General features: G+C 33.2%; 2 protein-coding genes across 7 annotated transcripts in view; one reads left to right on the top strand and one right to left on the bottom strand.

Moving 5' to 3' along the window:
* LOC125060743 (insulin receptor substrate 1-like) overlaps positions 1-20,316 on the bottom strand; it is a 28,100-nt gene extending 7,784 nt beyond the window's left edge. For 3 of the 6 annotated variants that reach the window (XM_047665780.1, XM_047665777.1, XM_047665776.1), the window contains exons 1-5: positions 19,314-20,316; positions 12,470-12,653; positions 8,309-8,434; positions 1,889-2,037; positions 166-261 (exon numbers count right to left, since the gene is read on the bottom strand). In XM_047665780.1, the coding sequence (XP_047521736.1) occupies positions 166-261; positions 1,889-2,037; positions 8,309-8,434; positions 12,470-12,653; positions 19,314-19,680 (922 nt within the window). In that variant the 5' untranslated portion in view covers positions 19,681-20,316. The remainder of the gene's footprint in view (positions 1-165; positions 262-1,888; positions 2,038-8,308; positions 8,435-12,469; positions 12,654-19,313) is intronic. The other 3 variants (XM_047665781.1, XM_047665779.1, XM_047665778.1) reach the window with 1 other exon arrangement.
* Positions 3,002-7,516, top strand: LOC125060745 (facilitated trehalose transporter Tret1-like). The gene is made up of 4 exons (XM_047665782.1): positions 3,002-3,253; positions 4,723-4,858; positions 5,679-5,824; positions 6,298-7,516. The coding sequence occupies exons 1-4, from the start codon at positions 3,215-3,217 to the stop codon at positions 7,411-7,413; spliced, it is 1,437 nt and encodes a 478-aa protein (XP_047521738.1). The 5' UTR covers positions 3,002-3,214; the 3' UTR covers positions 7,414-7,516.
* Positions 20,317-20,348: the final 32 nt, after the last annotated feature.

Below are 20,348 nucleotides of genomic sequence, written 5' to 3' on the forward strand. Positions count from 1 at the left end.
ATACTAAAAAAATAAGTCATAGTATGCTTTCAAAAGTAGAAGAAATAGTTTTCAAAGAGGTTACAAGACTTAAGAGTTAAAGACGTACAACGTAGTTGCAAGAAGAGTCTAGAATGTCACCGAGCATACAAGAGAAGAGAATCAGCCAATAGAGCGATCTCGTACCGTTAGTGGGGACGGCAGCGGCCGAATCGTCAATGGAGTAGGTGGCGGAGGCGCAGACGCACTGCCGTATGCACGCGCCCACGCAGAGGCCTTTCTCTGCAATGCGCAACGCGTGAACCCACTACGCTACATACAGCTCACACAATACTAAACTACATTTTAAAGATAGTGTGGTGTGGTGTAATTTTTTTGTTCATAGGTTTAATAATTGTGAACTTTTGTATTGATCTGTGTAAATAATCTAACAATTATAAACCAAAAAATGTTGAACTAATTATTGAGATTTCTTATTTTTTTATGTATTTATGATGGCAAACGGGCAGACTCACCTGATGTTAAATGATACCGCTGCCGATGGACACTCACATTGACATAAGTCTCGCAAGTGCGTTGCCGGCCTTTTACGAACCATATATAGATGGTTATATAAGTTATAAGTTAAACATCATAAACTCAATGTAAACTTTTTGAAGGAATAAAATTTTAACTGATATTTATACTTGTGAAACTTAAATGTTGAGAAATTGAATTCGTGTAAGGTATTTGAGCTATCTACGTGCTATGTTACATAAGTGATAATGGAACTATGTACTACTAATATAGTTAAACGCTATCTATATATTAGTCAAAACAACTTTATTTACCCACATAACTTCAATATAAATAGCTATTCTATTCACACAATCATTAAACAAAAATGATAAATAGTAAAGAGAAATCTTTCGAAATATCTTATTTTAAGTATAACATATTATTTGGTACCTTAGTGGGTGAATAAAATTGTCGAACAAGCATTCTACTCTACTGTAAGTCAAACAAACTACTATGACACACTATTCTACTAAATGACATCTACAAGTATCTTTTAGTCGAAATCAGCCGCGCAATATAGGACCCTATCGTCACTGTACAATGATAACCTCGTATGTCAAAAAACCATTTCTTTTTTATTCGTAGACATGTCATTTAACAGGTATAATCATTAAGTAAGGACTTATTTATGTTTTTAATAAATAAGTCGTCTTTACCCCTAAAACTATGGACAAAAACACATAATAATTTTTACGAACATTGACGAAATGAAACATTTTTCGTTTCCTGTAATGTTTGGTTCTCTGGACATACGAGGTTGTCATTCAAGCGAGGGTTCAATAATTGCATACATCAGTTTTCAACTAAAGATTTTTGTACTATTGAACTAATGATCTGAGTAAGAGAAAAGATTTTTTGGAAATCGCGCCAAATTACAATTTTTTTTATAACTTTTATTACAGCGTTGTATAAACTACAATAATAATCTATCTGACCACCCCAGCTTCTTATATAACCAGTCGTAATGTAATCAAAATATTCTATATGTGATATTAAGGTATACCGTCGTTCTTAAATTCATTAAAGCCCGGTTTCATCAAGAAATTTTATGTGTACATTCGTACGAGTAGATTTTTTCTTTTTCGCTGAACCAAATTTAATTGAGAGTGAATGTAATCTGTTTAGTGTGTTAATCACATATAGTAATATCACTATATTAATTAAAAATATAAAAAAGTAAATAATTGCGTATTAAATACAATTATATAATAATTAGTTTAACTACAAAAGAACATCTGTTATTGTAAAACTATAATAAATGTATTCCGATAGCAATTGTTTAAACTAACTTATAAAAACGCCACGGTCATTTAATTAAGAGGTAATAAGTTATAAACCATTGAATACATACCGTTATAAAGTCCAGCGCGTCCTCTGCCATCTGAGTAGGTTTGTCTTCGTGCGGGTAGTGGGTTCGAACTCTCGAGCAAAGAACTTTTCCCAGGTACCACTATATGATCCTTTTCATTCTCCGACTCTTTCGCGCAGTTCATCATCGCACTGAAAAGTAAATCATTTACACAATCTCTGTTTGAATTTGCTTAGCTAATAGACTACATGGTGTAGTGAAATGAGTAGGTTTCTTATTTAAAGGAAAAAAATAATACTTTATCATTGTCGATTTATATACCCGTATCTTATCCTATATTACATCTGGTTTTAGTTGTTACCTACCCTAGTTAGTACTACTTAGTATCTTACCCTTGAAAGTGGTAAAGCAGGGCGCGGTTATACAGCTACGGTTTCCTAGAAAAGCGGTGCCGTTAACTAACGAGCTGTAAGCTTTGTACAATATCAAATCCAAAGAGTACAGACAAGCTCAGATGTACCAAATTTGTGGAATTAAATTGGAATAACACTCCAAAAATACGGTCGCACTACTTACTAGGAAACCACAGCTTGGCCACCGTAAAGACGGCCGTTTATTAACTACCGTAAAATAACCGCGGCCGCGGCCGTTAGTTAACGGCACCGCTTTTCTAGAAAACCGTAGCTTTACTAGTTGATAAACTATGTGTAATGATTTTATTTAATTTTTGTATTTAAATAAAGGAACGAATAAAGGCTATTTTTATTTTTTATTTTATTTATTTAAATACGTGTATTATTTATGTATTTTTTAGTGTATGTACTGTTCCATTCCCGGAAAATAACGTATGATTTAATATACATAAATGTAAAAAAATATTATAAACTTTAATTATTAATTAAGTTTAAATAAACACCCACAGAGAAATTATTTTCAATAGCGTACCGAATAGATGTCGTGTAAAAGGTTGAGAATTTTTAAAATGTTTACTTATATTTTTTTCATTTATTTAAGCAGACTATCACAATCTGAGTGAGTGCTTTAATTATTTTTAATCAGTCAACATAACACGTTTGCAACAAAAATGCTCGATTCTTCGTTTCGTTTTTCTTTTTTTGGATAAATTCATTCAGTTTGACTTTAAACCAGTTAAAAATGTTCAACCTGAAACTCTGTATAAACAACCTGATAGTGAAGATAACGCTTTATAATGTAACCGTTGCGTCAATATTAAAGTTTGTTTCGACTTGTCTGCATAATTCTAATATTCGCGATCGACGTGTTTAGAGGATATAATATTATCCTTATAAAAATATAATTATCGTGGTTTAAGGAGTGCGGAACGTGTTAAAGAGTAATAAGTTCATCATGTATCTTCCATTTGCCATATCGCCGTTTCTTATACAAGTAAGATTTATTTTCTTTGAATAAAATGATTTATACATAACTCTTGTATATTCAAAATGTTAATTATGCCAACAAAAATATATAATTTTTATTGTTAATGGGGGTAGTTAAAATTTGTTTAGAATATTTACTTTCTTCGAACTTCGTGACAAATTTTTTAAATTCAATAAAAGAAAAGTTTTATTTTGGACAGAAAAATACATATTAAATAGGATTGTAAATACTGAAGAGTAATATGTAGTAATTTTAGCTAATTTCTTAATTTAAATTATGACAACCCATTAGGAAAGCCTTCTCATAGAGAAGTGTTAGCTTTATGGTTACGTGTGCGATTCCTATTACCCTGAATCTCCACGACATCAGGGTCAAAGTCGGCCAAGTGCACCAATACAAGAAGGATCTATTGGTGCACTAGCGCAGAAAAACAGAAACAATTAAATTAATATTGTATGACAAGTATTACAAATGGATACGTTGCTGGAATTTTACGCTCTTTTTTCACGGATTGTGGAACTTATGATTATGATTGAATTAATATTGATTTTCGTTTTTGCTATACGTAGGCTGATATGTATTGAATGGTCTGTAAACATGAGTTAAGGACCGATCTGGTCACCCGATTCCAAATTACATTGTTTCTTTCCATTTTTCGTCATCATTGCTTGAAGTAGGGAGAATGGAAAAAATATATGGTGGAGTTGAGTTGTTTATGTATCCATTTTGGAAGATCGATACACGATTTAAATAACTTAGCTTGATAGAAAAAAAAAATCCAAACATCCCATTTTTGACACTTGAATTCATTTTATGACGAAAATGTATATAATAGAATATGATTTTGAAATTTACACAATATATTTTATCGCAAGCCAAGCATTTCAGATTTTTTTTTTGTAAAATTACATTAATTTAATGTTTTAAGTCCACCCCGAGACACTGACACAGCAATTCGTGCTGGGATAGGGCCTTAAGATACTTTTATAATGTGACTAGCTGGCCTGGCGAACATCGTACCGCCTAACAGTTGATTCTTTATTTTTTTTAAATACTTATTCTGCTATTCGGGACACCGGTCTAGCTAAGATAAAAAAAAGAAAGTTGATAAGACAGCAAATACATTATGTCAAAAAATAAAAATTTACCTTCCCGGAACCCCTCCACTACCACTTGAACTTTATGATATGGTATTAAAGTTCAAATCGACTTTTAAGTATTATTACGAATATTATGTATGAGAATATAGAAAAGTGTTGTTTTTAGACTTTTTCACTCAATTTTTTTAATTTTTCTCTCCGTAAGAACCATCCTCGTACTTCAAAGAATATTATAAAAAAAGAAATGGCCAAATCGGTCAAGCCGTTTTCATGTTATGTCGTGACAACGGAAAACGGGTTTCATTTTTATATATATAGATTATTATGAACAAATAAAACATTGGTTACTTCACAAACGAATATTATATTTTCCAGTGTTTCGTGTGTGCAACTGTGTCTATGAATGTGCTAAGTAATGGTTGCGCTTATGGCTTCCCTGCGGTTCTGCTGCCGCAACTCAAGCTTCCAGACTCTCCCATTCCACTCACCAAGGCCCAGGAGTCATGGATAGGTACTTATTAAGGACCGGGGTTAATAGTTGTAATTAGGGACTGAGATGGTGTATGTTTGTCACGTCATAACAGATTTACTTGTAAAATAATAACTCCTCTTACTCATATTTGCTATAGGTGTTTTAACTAATGCACACACAACACAATAAAAGATTCACCTTTGCCACTAACAAAGAGACCAAAATATTGAATGATATGCAACAGTTACTAATCTGTGTCTATTAGTAAAGTTTAGTACTTTTCTGTATGCTTTAAAATCCATACTAACTTATGCTAGTATCTAGGAATGTACAGCAGGAAAAAATTTAACTAATAGAAAAAGATAAGACCGGCTTACTATTATCTGATTAAATTGAGAGGAGACAAATTTTTTTCGTTATCGTACATTTTAACGAGCATGTCACATTTATTTTGTAAATTATTCATATTTAATTTGTACCTAAATTATATTCTCTCTAACCCATCCAACTATTGTTAAATAGCTATAACCTCCTTGTTCTCGGGGAGGCGCTAGTGATTAGTCTAGTATATCCAGCCTACGATCGGGTGTGCCATTGGTATTTTTTGAGATATCTCTCTCTGTCAAAATGTGTTTAACGCTGCGTTGAAAAGAGATAGATTAGGAATTTAGTTAAATCAGTTTACTTGGACATATGCGCAATAAAACTGATTTTTTAAAGCATCCAATTTGGCTACTAAGCCTCTTGCTAATACATTTTCAAAATCTTATATTTTTTACTCAGTCAATAATTTTGTGGGACAATGTAGAACTCGGCAAAGTGTAGATAAAAGTAACGTTATAATTGTAGTTTTTTTCAGCTTCAATTATCACCATAGCTATGTTAGTGGGTAATTTATCCATGCCATTGATACTGGATAAATTAGGACGGAAAAAGGCGCATTTCTTGGTCAATATACCGGCTGTTGTAGGATGGCTTCTGATAATATTTGCAAACAACGTTCAGGTTAGTACAACTAGTATGATTTGTATAACATTATAAGTGTTAGTAGAAAATAAATACTAGCACTACTAGTAGTAGGTGAGCATTTAATTAGAAATATTAAATTATTTTTATTTTAAAACAATTTTTTTTTAAAACCGTTGCCGGCCTTTTTGGGAGAAGTGTATATATATGTTACCAGTTCTTCTTGCCCGCTCTACGCCGTTGACTTGCGAACTGGTAGTAAATATAAATTTACAATCAATTTAACTTCTTTTTTGACGTTCGTAAGTGTACTTGTTTACCTATATGAATAAAAATATTTTGAGTTTGAGTTTATACTCTATCTTTGAATTACAGGAGGTGGTTCTCCCAGGGAAGACCCACTGGGAGTCGATTCCACAGCTCGCTAGTTCTCAAAAGAAAGTTTCTTGTAAAGCAGACCGTGGAAGACTTCCAAATGTTATACGACAAATTAATAAAATGGTTAATTTCAGATTATTTTACTTGCAAGACTGATGCAGGGACTATCATTTGGGCAAATGGTACCTCTACGAGCTGTCGTTATAGGAGAGTACTCAAGTCCTAAGAACCGCGGGGCATTCCTAACAACAACTACGGTTGCACAAACACTTGGCATGTTTTTAGTGCATTTGATAGGATCCCTGATACATTGGAAGATGACCGCTCTCATCTGTATCTCATTCACTTTAATCAGCTTTATCATGACATTTTTTCTACCAGAATCCCCGAGTTGGCTCGCAAGTAAAGGGAGATATGATGAATGTAAACAACATTTCCATAAACTTAGAGGCGATCAGGAGGAAGCCGAGCTAAACGAGCTCATACAAGCCAGAATGGAGCACAATGCGACAAAAACTGTCATCAATCTTAAAAACAGCGTGGAGATTGTACGTAAAGTAGAATTTTATAAGCCCATTCTTCTGTTCTTGCATGTCACGTTACTGGTGTATGTGGCTGGTGGGATGAATTTAGCAGTTTACGGGGTAGCTATTGTGGGGCTCATTATGGGTCCGGGCGTTGATGCAAATTTCTGGCTGGTAGAGATAGATATATTACGTATAATCACCAATATACTGGCCGTTTACTTTATGAAGATGTGTTTGCGTCGCACCGTGGCGTTTAGCACTGGTGTCCTGTGCTTCATAGTACACATCGCTGTAGTTGCCCATGTCATTATGATAAAACAAGGCATTACCTTATTTGACTATATTTGGATACCAGCTTTACTACTGAATCTTCAATGTTTCGCTATATCCGCAGGAGTATTACCAATAATGTGCGTAATTGCTGGGGAAATATTTCCTTTGGCTTACCGCAGCATCGGTATAAGCTTTGGGACCGCTATAGCGACGCTTTTCCACTTTCTCATATTAAAGACCTTCCCCTACCTCACATCTTCAGTGGGTATTGAAGGTGTGTACGGAATATATGGGAGTGTGATTTTGTACTGTTTGATAGTTATGTGGTTTTTGATGCCGGAGACGAAGGGTCGGACGTTGCAACAGATTGAAGACAATTTAAAAGGTGTAGACAGATCGAGTAAAATTGACTGTAACACAAAAACCTCAGCTCCGACCGACAAGTTTTAGTTAATCACATATAATAATAATCTTTATATATATAATTCTTCTGTGAGTGTGTATGTCACTGAACTTCTCTCAAACGACTGGACCGATTTTGATGAAATTTTTTGTGTGTGTTCAAGGGGATCTGGGAATGGTTTAGATTCACTAATCAGCCCGCCAGATGGCGCTCAGTCGGTACTTTCATACTTTGCTTTACTAATTGCTTGAAATATCATGCAGGACAACGTCTGTCGGGTCCACTTGTAATTATATATAAGTGTAGTATAGAATCAATTTGGACTATTATATATTTAACTCTGAAACTAAACATTTACTTTCGGCGTATTCTAGTTTCAAATTCTATTATTTGCAGAAATATTCTTATATAATGTACTCACAATTAATTTTTATAGTTGGCTACATCACATCACATTTACTTATGTTAACACGATAGTAATTTTAAATATGAAAATAGACCGATGAAGAATTAGTCCCTTCCACAAAATGATTTCGTATACTGAGGGAGCTTTTGCCAATAAATTTTAACAGGCGCGAATTAATTATAACAACGTGATTATTCTCTTCGTATATTCTTCGCAATTATTCATGTCTAAATATATTAATTTAGTATATAAGAAAAATACCTATTAATAAGCTAAATGTAGAATGGTACATAAGAATAACGAATATTTGTTATATTGTAAATAGATTTTTCACTTAAGATTATTTCATATTTAGATTTCTTTATTGAGGAACGTAATTGTATAAAATATAAATCTAAGTGGTCAAGTGTATTTTTTGTGTGTTTAGAAACCTGTAACCCGTCAAATGGAGCATGATACAGACATTATACTCATCTGTTCACACTGTTCTGGGTTCAAATCCAGGTCAACTAAATATATGATATAATATAACTTACTGATATATAGTTGAATGCATGCTCTGCGCGATGTTAGAGTCGTCTGAATGCATCCACAACTCTCCCGCACCTGTCGACGTCTGCCGTCCCACTTCCATATAGAAGAAACATTCCGAATCACCGCATCTGTTAAAGAATTTAAATCACTTTCGCATTAACAACAAAAATTTGATCTGAAACTAACTTTGGTTAAAAATGAAAACTATTAATAAAGATCTTAGGATAAAATTCTGTCGAAACCGTAACCTCACTGCAAACTAAGCTTCGTAATACAAAATCCAATAAATTTTGGGCATACGGCAGTTGTCCATAATTCTAAGTACCTATTGACTCTGAATGTTACCCTTATTACGAACAATACAAATTGAATTGAATATAAAACGATAAATATTGTATGAAACGGATGTTTTCGAGTTGTTGTTTATCCAAAATTTAAATTATCATATTGACGTTTACAGATACTTCACTCTTTTTTATATATAGCTAGTGCATGGTCGGCCTTTTAATAATAATTGGTACGCTCTTTTCTTGAAGGACCCTACGTCGAATTGACTTAATTCCTAATGTTTTTAAATGCCCCTAAAAGTTGACGCGATGAGCTGTGTTGGCTAAGTGGCATCAGCGTGCGACTCTCATTCCTGAGGGCATAGGTTTGATCCCCGGCTGTGCACCAATGGACTTTTTTTCTATGTGCGCATTTAACATTCGCTTGAACGGTGAAGGAAAACATCGTGAGGAAACTGACATGTCTTACACCCAAAAAGTCAACGGTGTGCGTCAGGCACAGAAGGCTGATCACCTTCTTGCCTATTAGATATGATCCTGAAATGCCATATGATCATGAAACAGAGACAGAAATATGATGCCCAGGCCTAAAAAGGTTGTAGCGGAATTGATTAAAAGTTGACGCGTGAGCAAATGTTACAAATGTACGACGTCCAGACCATCACTGAGCTGCAATACTTGAATTTCTGTAGACACGAAAAAATTCAAGTAGTAACCGAAATTAGCAATGATTTGAACTAATACTCCCAAAACTCGTCTTCGTTTCCTAAAACGAGCAATCAGACAAACGTGATGCCAATAATTCCAAGACGAAAACAAATCAAACCCGTCTGAGACGCGTATTAAGTCCATTCAACAAAACATGGCCTGGTATAGCCCACGCGCTCAGTGAATCATCAAAACAAGTGCCAAATATTGCTTCTACAGTGCAACGAACGTACAGTTAGTTATACGTTTTAGCATTCAGCTGAGGGTCGCTACTTATAGAACTAACATTTATAAAGAATATTGCAACTTGTCAATTAGGCTAACAATTAAAATATCTAGGATACAAGACAGTCATTGCAGAAAAATCCGTAAATTATTTATTTGTGAAATCTAGATTCAATCTTCAATGGATTTTGAAATATAATAGCCGAGTAATCATCACCACATATTATAAAACAAAATCCTTCTCTCTCTCAATACTCATAAACTACTGCACGGATTTTCGTGGGGTTTCGGTCACTGATAGACCGATTCATATAGGTTGCTTGGAATAGAACGATAATTATTTGAATTCTTGGAAAAAGTCAAATGGAAGCCCGCAAAGCCGGAGCCAGTCGCTGTTAAATAAAATTTTAAACAGTATAGCTTGTTTCTCAAGGAAATAAATTTTACCCTAAAATCCTAGACGCATTTTATGACCTATATGATATGGTATATTGTTGATCTACAGCACATCATCCTACATCTACAATATTTACAAAACAGCTATGGCAAAACGCAATTTAATACTGCACCAACGTGTATCACTTAAGAATTCACACGCAGCTAAATGCGATATAAACTGTACCAGACGTGTCTCGCATTATAATTAAGTGTTATTTATAACTGGGAGAACAAAGCGAACCTAAAATAATCTGCATCCAGTAATAGACTAGCAATGCTGAGACAAGCCCGCAACTTCTGCAAAGATAAAAACATCCCAAACAAAACGTGTGTTATTAAGCGTAAAATTTTAAAAACTGGTCTGGGGTAATTCAGGTAACAAAAACATACCAAAGTCAAACTCAAAATGAAATATTCATATAGGTAACACAATGTACACTTATGACCGTCAAAAAAGAAATATACATTAAATGCTTCTACTTTTACAGTCTTCTCAAATCAAAGGCGTAGAACGGAAGAGAAGTACTAGCAATAAACTCTCCACCACTCTTTTTAATCGCCAAGTTTTTTGTTTTAACCAACGTTCGTAAGGAGCTGCAACCATTACACCATGTTCCACATAACATCTTAAGTATAATAATAATATAATAAATAAAAAACGAAGATTTGTCCTCGATCAGCAGGAGGCATGGTGAAATAGGAGCACGCACTTAGATTCTCGTGGGAACAACACGCAAATACATAGTTGAAATAACTAACATCACCGCATTCACGAATTCACATATACCAAACATTAAAACCTCAGAAAAGACAAAGCAAAACAATGGATAAAAAGTTATTTTTGTAAAAATCCGCTGGATTGCAATAGATGGTGTTGATATAGCTATTTTAGTTGAAATAGTTATGATGTGGCAGACATCTAACTACGATTTCTGTAAAGCACTCGAAACAAGTTACGTAATTAAGGGGGGCAGGAGGCTCACTTGATTTTAAGTGATACCGCCCATGGACAGTCAGTGCGAGTACGAGGCTTTTTAGAAGTTGGTACGCTCTTTTCTTGAAGGACACTAAGTCTGGTTCAATATAGTGGTGGTGCGCGGCAAAATATACTTTAAATAACGCTCAGGCGGACGTCGCAGTGATATGGGTGGAATTTTGTATTCATTTTCGATGTCCGATGCTGAAACTCAGCAATTCAGCTGAAGGTAATAATCCAATCTAACTGTCTCACTTTTATTCAACTATGTAGAAGTCACGTTAAAAAAACAATGATAAACTTGGCGCTATAGTATAGTAAGAGTTTATTCCCAGTTCTTCTTTTCCCTTCTACGCCCTTGATTGTAAAATTAGAAGCATTTAATGTATATTTCTTTTTTGACGTTCATAAGTGTACATTGTGTTACCTATATGAGCAAATGATTTTTGATACATGTGTCTACATTATGGCTGTGAGAGCTTGTTTGTTTGACTTGGCTGGTCACAAACCTATTAAGTAAAATTATCAAAAAGATAAATATTACAGTTGTTCGTGTATCTGTAAACAGGAAAATGGTAAAAAACAAACTCTACCAAGCGGGAAACTAAAACACCAATACCAATTTGAATCGCAGTTTCATTCGCACAAAGCAAAGAAACACGTCTTAGTTTTTCTACTGTGGACCTTTCTTAGAAATATTAAAATGAATTTCCGCGTCTCCAGATCTTACTTTGTGTAAGAAAAAGTTCAGGTCATCGACACGAGACGGTGTTTTTTAAAGGAAACGATTTTCTTAGAATTATATCGCCCTAAATTAAAAAGTATGTATATCATTGTGTTTACGTAGGATTTTATTGGACCACACATGTACAATAACTATTATTTAGTTATGTATGATTCAGGAAAAACTACAACACAGATTTTACCTTATCTTACTGATTGGATTGTTTTATTAAAAACTTATTCCGTATGTCTTATGTTGTATAGTTATTGAAATAATGGAATTGTTAAGACTAGATTATAAAACAATGAGTTTTAGTTTTCCCTATTGAGTATTAAAGTATGACACTATAATCTATATCTATTTTCTTCGATAACATATCTATGCTCAATAATATTATAAAGCTGAAGAATTTGTTTGTATTTAGCCATACTCAGAAAGTACTGATTCCAACTGAAGAAGAATTTTTTTTTATTAATCCATTAATTAAGGAATATATCGCATTACACTAGGATCGAGTTAAAGCGAGGAGACACCAGACAGCAATATAAATTCAATTCTCCAATCCAAATTCAATCTAATAAGTTAGCAAGTGATCAGCCTCCTGTGCCTGACACACGCCGTCGTCTTTTTGGGTCTGAGGCTAGCCGGTTTCCTCATCCTCATGATGTTTTCCTTCACCGTTCGAGCGAATGTTAAATAACTCAAGGACGAGAGCCGCACGCTGAAGCCACTAGGCCAACAATGCTGCTGTAGTTACAAACACGGCCCTAAAATATCAACAAGTATACGCGACTTAAAGACTTACCGTCTAATATTCTTCAGAGAGTACTCCACACGTTCCGGTATGACCAGGTCGCTGATGATGTTGTTGTGGCTTTTGATCTTAACCAGAGTTAAAGTCTTGTCTGTGAGACACAGGTTATATAAACCTTGGATGCTCTTGGATGCGCCAAGACCTTTCTTCTGGACGTTCACTTGCCATACGTGTTCTGGAAATTGGTAATATATTTAGTTAAGCAAATGCACTGGCAATAACAGCATAACAGAGCTAGAGAAAAGAGAGCTGTCATATGTAAACACTAAATGACTGTGTTTTAATCACGATAATGTGTAACTTTATTTTACTAAGTTTTTCGTAATATATTATGTATTAAAAATATAGCATATATATTTGTAGCAAATAAGTTCTTAGTGGTTTAGCTATTTATTAGAAGGCTAACATAGATACATTGAAATGAAGTTTTACTCTATATATATATTATCGAATCTTGGAACCCACGATGAATTATGGTCTAAGATCCGGCTGCAGGATTAGTGCACTCATCGGTTATTTGCTAAAAAAACAAATTTTTATCTATATTTATAATAAGGAGAATGTATATCTACCATATGTTGCCTATCATAATGTAGCCGCTAGTATTCTTAATTAAATTCCAAAACAGACCCGTCATCCCCTTCCCTACTTCTCTATGAATCTTCTTTAAATTATAATCAGATGCCTATTTACTATTTTATTATTACTATTTTAAGATAACTTATATATACCTGAGTGACCTAAAAAAAAATTTAGCCTTTAGATGGGCTAAAATTTTCGTATTTCATAGAGAAGTAAGGAAGGGGATGACAGGTCTGGGCGTTACTGCATACGATTTTTTGCCTTTTTTTGAGAAGATTTACTATGGTAATATATATATATATTTTTTTACCATAGGAAAGTAGAGATTTCAACGAACTGAAAGCACACCAACTTTTTGAAAAAAGCTGAAATTTTGACGTCAGAATTTTCGATTGAAAATTAAGGTGTTTTTTCGATATTAATTCAAAATAAGGTTAACAAATAAATATTTTTAATCAAATAAATTACAGTGTATTTGGGACATAGAAAGGTAAGTTTTCACCGAATTTCGTTAAAAAAAAATATTTTTGTTAAAGATAAAAATAAAAAACCAAAAACTTGGTTTTTTGAATTTTTCACATAAATTTTGAGGAAGATTAAAGATTGAGATTTATGTGAAAAATGTGTGAATACAAGAGTTTTAGATCTTTTTATTACCTCCAACTTTGCCATTTAACTTTCTTCGATAGGACTTGTAGTTTTGCCGGAAATCGAGATAAACCGTTTTTTAACCTTAAAACTAATCATACCTGTTTATACCTGGCTACGAAGAAGTGCGGCCAGGTGGGCAACGGCACCCGTGATTTTTTAAAACCTTTATGTAAATTGCCGTGATGTAGACGATATTTTAATTAAACGACAAGTGAACGAAATGTTTTCCCAAAAATCAATTCAAAATAATTGAATTAAAAATATTAGTGGCCAAATTTTGATAGGCAACTTGGTAGATATATGTACATTCTCCTAATTATAAATATATAACATTAAAATTTGATTTTTAGCAAATAACCGATGAGCGAACTAATCCTGCAGCCGGATCTCGTACTATTCAACAATTCAATACCTTTTTGACATAGGCAGTCAATCTAAGTCCGAACTCTGAATTAGACCTTTCGGAGTAATCCCATAGAATAGTTACGACAACAATTTATAAGGCGGTTGAAGATAACTCAGCAACTTTTAAGTACCCAGAAGGTTGTTTGGTTTGAGGCTTAGCAATGTAGCACAATTAGAAATTATATTAATATTAAGTCTAAACAAAATTAACTTCCATTTAAACAAAGAAAAATAATTATATAATGCTACTAAAATAATTTTAATATGCCTACAAAAAAATAATAAATATTCAAATATGGCGTGCGAAATCTTTTTTTGGTTAATTTAATAATAAAAATATTCACATGAGAACCGCATGATCGCTACAGGTTCTATAGACAAAATAGTTAAGAGTTGTTTTTTAAATCTCTCATAGACGTGATTTACGTACAAAAATACGTTCATTTTGTAAATGAGTCTATACGAAATAATAATTAATATATCGACAGAGTTAAGAGATAATAAGTTTCATAGGAAATACCTAATCTATAGATCAATCATAACTCGATAGAAAATAACCAATTGAGTCATTTGTGTTTTCCCCACGACTTGATAAATAATTTGAATAAAAGATTATTCAACTCATACGCACAAGGATTTCCATTTTTGGACTTAGCATGGAAAAACTATTAACAAGAAAAACGGACAAAAAATAATTCCGGTGCATACTTTGTTACTAAGGCTTAGTGGTAAAGTAAAATATTTTATTAAGTTAATAATTATATTAAAATACTTTTAAATATTTACTTATCAATAATGAATCACACTAGAGGAACAATTCAGTATTGTCTACTAGTCCAGGTTTTACTATAATCCTATAACCAAATCTTAGACTTCCGGGTTAATCCAATTGACCACTAAGCGACGTATGGATGTTACATAAGGTAAATAAATATCAAATATTACAAATATAAGGAAAACGGCAAGTTTGTTCGCTGAGATTTGGAAAGTGATACGTTCGATAGCTGTTCGTGGAAAAATATTGTTTATAGAAATATATCATCTTTATCATTACTTAAGGAGACTTTGATTTAATGTATATGTCACCTTTAAGTATCGTATGCCTTCATGATACCGTAGTATTAATCAGTAGAACCGCATGTGCGTAACATTTAAAAAAAATAATAAAAAAATATTAGAAAAACGCAAAAACGTTTTTAATTTATTGTGTTTCTCCGTCCGTTCTCGCTTATCTTTAAACCTATGTTTAAACGAATTTTACAAATTAAATTGCTTAGGTCGGCTTTGTATAATTGATGGGTTTCGATTATCGGAATTAAAAGATATTATACATATTATAGCTTTATATGTTCAGTTAGTCAAATGTTGAAGGTTTTTTTTTAATAAGTACAGTAAACCCTCCTATAACACGGTAGATTGCTTTCGAGTTGATGGAAACGCGTTGTATGAGTATTCTCGAATAACGCGCTTGTATGACTCCATATAGCGCCTTATGTACAAACGATTCACGTTTAACTTTTCTCGTTAAACGGGATTTTAGTCGAATATTAAGAAAATACAGTGTTATGACCGAAATAAGTGCGCACAAATCATTATAAATGTCACAGTACAGAAATATAACGTGTGAAATCCCCGCGTTATGTGGTGGAATATCCATCCGTGTTATACGAGGGACTGAAATCGTTTAATATGAAAATGCGCTATGAGAGTACAGTGCTACAAGGGGATTTAATGTATTTGTTATATATATATAAATTTGTGTATTAACAATCTCACATAATATATCATTTAATTTCATAATTAGATATATATATAATATAGAAAATAATTTATTTATTTTGTAATCCTACAGTTAAAATAAATTATATATATAATAACAAACAGTTACACTGAAAATATAACCAGAGATGGAATACATAATACACTTAACTACAAAAAGGTTCAAAATTTACAAAAGGAAACAAACAAAAAAAAATTATTCAACACATTTAACTAAGTGGTACGGAATTTGGCTATGTTGTGTGATGGTGTAAAAGTGAGGGTAAGTACGTGAAGCTGTGTATGTGGGGTATGCTCATGATGGAGGTGATTATGCGCTATGGATATTCTTAATACTCCTTATAACCATATTCCGCGATAGCGTAAACAAGTCAAGGATTAAATATTGGTCGTTGTATGTCCGGGATGCGCGATATAAATCTGAGTTTTTTACTTAGTGTTGATGTGAGAAACATGAATAAAAGTACGATTACGAGTCTGGTAGGCAGGAACAAGGAAGGTAGGCAGGAATAAAAAAAATGAAAATAAATCAGTGGCGCTACAACCTTTATAGGTCTGGGCATCATATTTCTGTATCTGTTTCATGATCATTTTTCAATCTAACAGGCAAGTAGGTGATCAACCTCCTGTGCCTGACACACGCCGTCGATTTTTTGGGCCTAAGGTAAGCCGGTTCCCTAACGATGTTTTCCTTCACCGTTCGAACGAATGTTAATAGCGACCATGGATAGAAATCTATTGGAGCACAGCCGAGGATCGAACCTACGACCTCAGGGACGAGGCCGAGGCTAACTCTGCTCTAGCATAATGCATAGAAAAAATATAAAGGTCAAACTAAGCATTGTAATTAAATTTTATTTATCACAGCATAGAACTAGGGAATTAAAGTTCGATGACTTTTTTTGTTTTAAGCCGTTTGTACTATCAATACGTGACTGAAAAACCTATGTGATAAAACTGATCTATCATAAATATCATCAAATCAAAATATAATAAATTTATAAAACGGTGGTAAAAAAAGCTACCAAAGCCAAAAGTCCCTTAACTAATGTTTCGATTTAATCACTATTTAAAATAAGGAGGCCCGCAGAATTACGAACAGTGCTGCGCTCATTGGATTGCATAAATGTTATGTTATGTTATGCTTTATTCGTTCTATAAAGTTCGGTAAAAGAGAAAAACTATTTTTTTTTGGCTAGACGAGTTGGTGAATAGTCTGTGATTTTGGGTAATTTAGTTCTTGACTAATTGAATATCGCCAACATTGGAGAATAGCATGACGCCTAATATAAGGTAAAATTATCAGAGATACATTGGAGACAAATATATTGCGTTCTCTGCATTCATCTATGTTTTATTCATATTTACGCACGTTTATTTTGTTGTATACTAAAGAACTGGTAACCTTTATATAGTAAATGGATGCGAAGTTGTTTATCATCCGCAAAACAAGGCATCAAAAATACAAATAAAGCGAAAGTAAAAGATCGCTTTCCACCCTGTCATCACAAACAGCTGAAAACGAAAGCCAAGTAAATACCGAATGTTTTCAGTGAGGATATTTTCCGGTAAATAGGATTTTACGAAAACACAATATTTATGAAATTGTACAGAACATTATAATAAAACCAAAACATTGCTTCTAATATGCACATACAGTTTTATTTTAATAAAATATTTTTTTTATAAGTATGTATATATATTAACAAGGTAGGAATTAGAATGTTTAACACAATTTTACGCAAAGTAACCGCGAGCTAAAATATTTCAGCAATTGTCGCGACATTAATTTAATTATGATCGATCATGGTTTTTGTTGACTTGTTATGATACGTACAATGGTAAGGTCAATGACATATCAATTAGTTTTTTAAGTATGTTTCCACCGTGACGCGGCGCGGTACACAATCCTTGCAAACTCAACTCTCAAGTCATTAACACTTGGCTCCAATTAGATATAACTGTTCAAACTTACGTCTTGCCACATCTTTTGTAATGTTTTGTTGGAATTGCATAAGCACAAGATATTGGAATGCGCTATTTACTAAAATATTAGAAATAAACAAGAATTACCAATGCAGCAGACATATTTAATTTTATTTAAAATTTGTGTTGTTATAATACGTTTTCATTACGTGTTTAAATATAGAATCAAAATCGAAAGTACTCAGGATGTGGCTGAACTATTTTGTGACTATTGAATTAATTTTAGCAATTCAGACTCCACAACTTCCTGATATACCAATATATTCAACATCCTACTTATTAATCTCAATGTCTAACAAATACACTAAATAATTTATGTTTCTAAAATAGGGAATATTTAAATACAAAATAAACACATATATACATAATATCAACATCAATTCTAGTCATTAAAGTTTTTCACTATCTGTACTTTTTTTAATTTCCTCTTTTAATTCATTAAAAACTAGTTATTTATTTTTTATTGAAGTGAATTAATTTCAATGTATTGTTTTTTATTTGTCCTTCAATACTTCTTAATGAGTTTTTATCGAGACTTTTTTTTTCTCTTGAATATACAATTTTCTCAATGACAGTCTTTCAAGAAGTGAAAACTCTCTTTATTTAGTAAAATACATTTACATGGTCAAAAAGAGTATTACTTGACAGACATAAATAGACTGCAAAGCCAATTATAATATTTTTTTAAATATCGAGGGAAAAGTTTTAATATAATTTTTAACAAATTTAATTACTCATTCAAATATTTATTTAGTAGTAGTGGTGGTATATATTAATTTCCATAGCCTCAATGAACTTAATACAAGTTTCGCCATAACCTTATACAATTAAACATTGGTATGACATAACTTTTTATTTATTGTGAAATCATGTTTAATCAAAATCTCTATCAAGAAACAAATTTTGCTAATATTAAATAGATATATAAAAACTTTTTATTTTCCACCAAAAGAAACTTTGATAATTATTAATTATTTCATAAGTAGTTTAAAAATAACAGTTTGGCTTTGCTTAATGATCAATTAAAAAGGTATAGTTAACATGAAGAAACTTAAATATTTCTCGTTTTTTAATGTCAAGCTCTATAAATTAGTACCTATTATTAGTTTGATAAAATGTTCACTAATTTAAAGATTACTTAAAAACTAAAGTGATAATGGCTCAAGTCAGGCAAGTAAAATTAAATTTAAATTAAATAATTTGTATGGCAAATGCTTACTTCGTTTGTGTTATCAGCAGCTATTTTCATTCAATGAAATTGATGAATCAGACTGACTTGTTTACAAGTCATAATTTCAAAATAACTTATCAAAGCAAATTATATAAAAACAATTATAGGGAACAAGTTTGCTTAGTAATTTATAATACAATATTATTATGCAACATTGAAACAGGTACATTTGCCAGTCAGGTAAATAAGTAAAGTACTTACGTATGGGATGTAGAAGTTCAGCACTTGCATCATCATTGCGGAATAATTTGAGTATAGCAGCCAACCATGCATGCAAGTCTTGCTCATTCTCTGCTACTATGCACAGCTGCTCCTCTCGAGTGAAAAGAGCAATAACATGCTTCTGCTTCAAGTCCAACCTTCTAGTTATGTTGTAGCAGCTCTTTAGGGACAGCACGCGGCGCGGGGCCGAACCTGATCTAAACTTCTTCTCACTCTCGTAATACTCTAGCCTAGCAGAACAGTCCGAGGTTTCCGCGCGTAGAACGAAAAATTTCTTTTTCATCGTCTTTAATTTTCGTAGGTGGCCCTGACGCACGATGGCGCCAGCCTCAGAAACCGCAGCCATGTCAGCGCCTCCGCATCAGACACAAATAACCTTCAAGTTGTTTACGAACTGTTATGAAAGTCACTAGTCTCGGTTGACGCGACTAAAAATACGTACTATCTCTTTTCAATAGTGCGTAAATAGTAAAGCGCTCGACAAATCGAACGGCGTAACTAATCCGTATTCGAGATAGTCCTGGCGCCATATGACTGCTTATTTTCAACCACTATGATCTTCAACCGAGATAACGGCGATTACTCCGCAGCAATGCGGTGCAAATATCAAAATACAAACAACAAACACTTTTCAATCCATAATTTGGTACGCTCGCTGTTACACTCGGTCATTCACAGATACTCGAGTTTAGAAAGAGATAAAACCATTCATAGTAAACGTAATCTGCACGCCCTTCCGTAGGTACACAGGGCATGGAAGTCACGCCGTGGTCATGCCTTGGAACGACACCAAAACAATCAGATTCCAAACTAGTCTTGCACTATCACTAACACAAAACCATCTGGACACAGTCAATACAAGAATCAAGTTACACGAAAGTAGATGAATGTTTTGCACTCGATTTACAAAACTCTTGTTTTTGCGCGTCGTTTTTTATTGGCTCGTCGCTATTGCGTGTCATTTTTCGAACACCGTACTCGAGAAAAATAGTGCCGTATATAAATCGGAAAGTT

The sequence above is a fragment of the Pieris napi genome, chromosome 22 (assembly GCF_905475465.1).
Source record: "Pieris napi chromosome 22, ilPieNapi1.2, whole genome shotgun sequence".
In the NCBI taxonomy this organism is placed as follows: Eukaryota; Metazoa; Arthropoda; class Insecta; order Lepidoptera; family Pieridae; genus Pieris; species Pieris napi.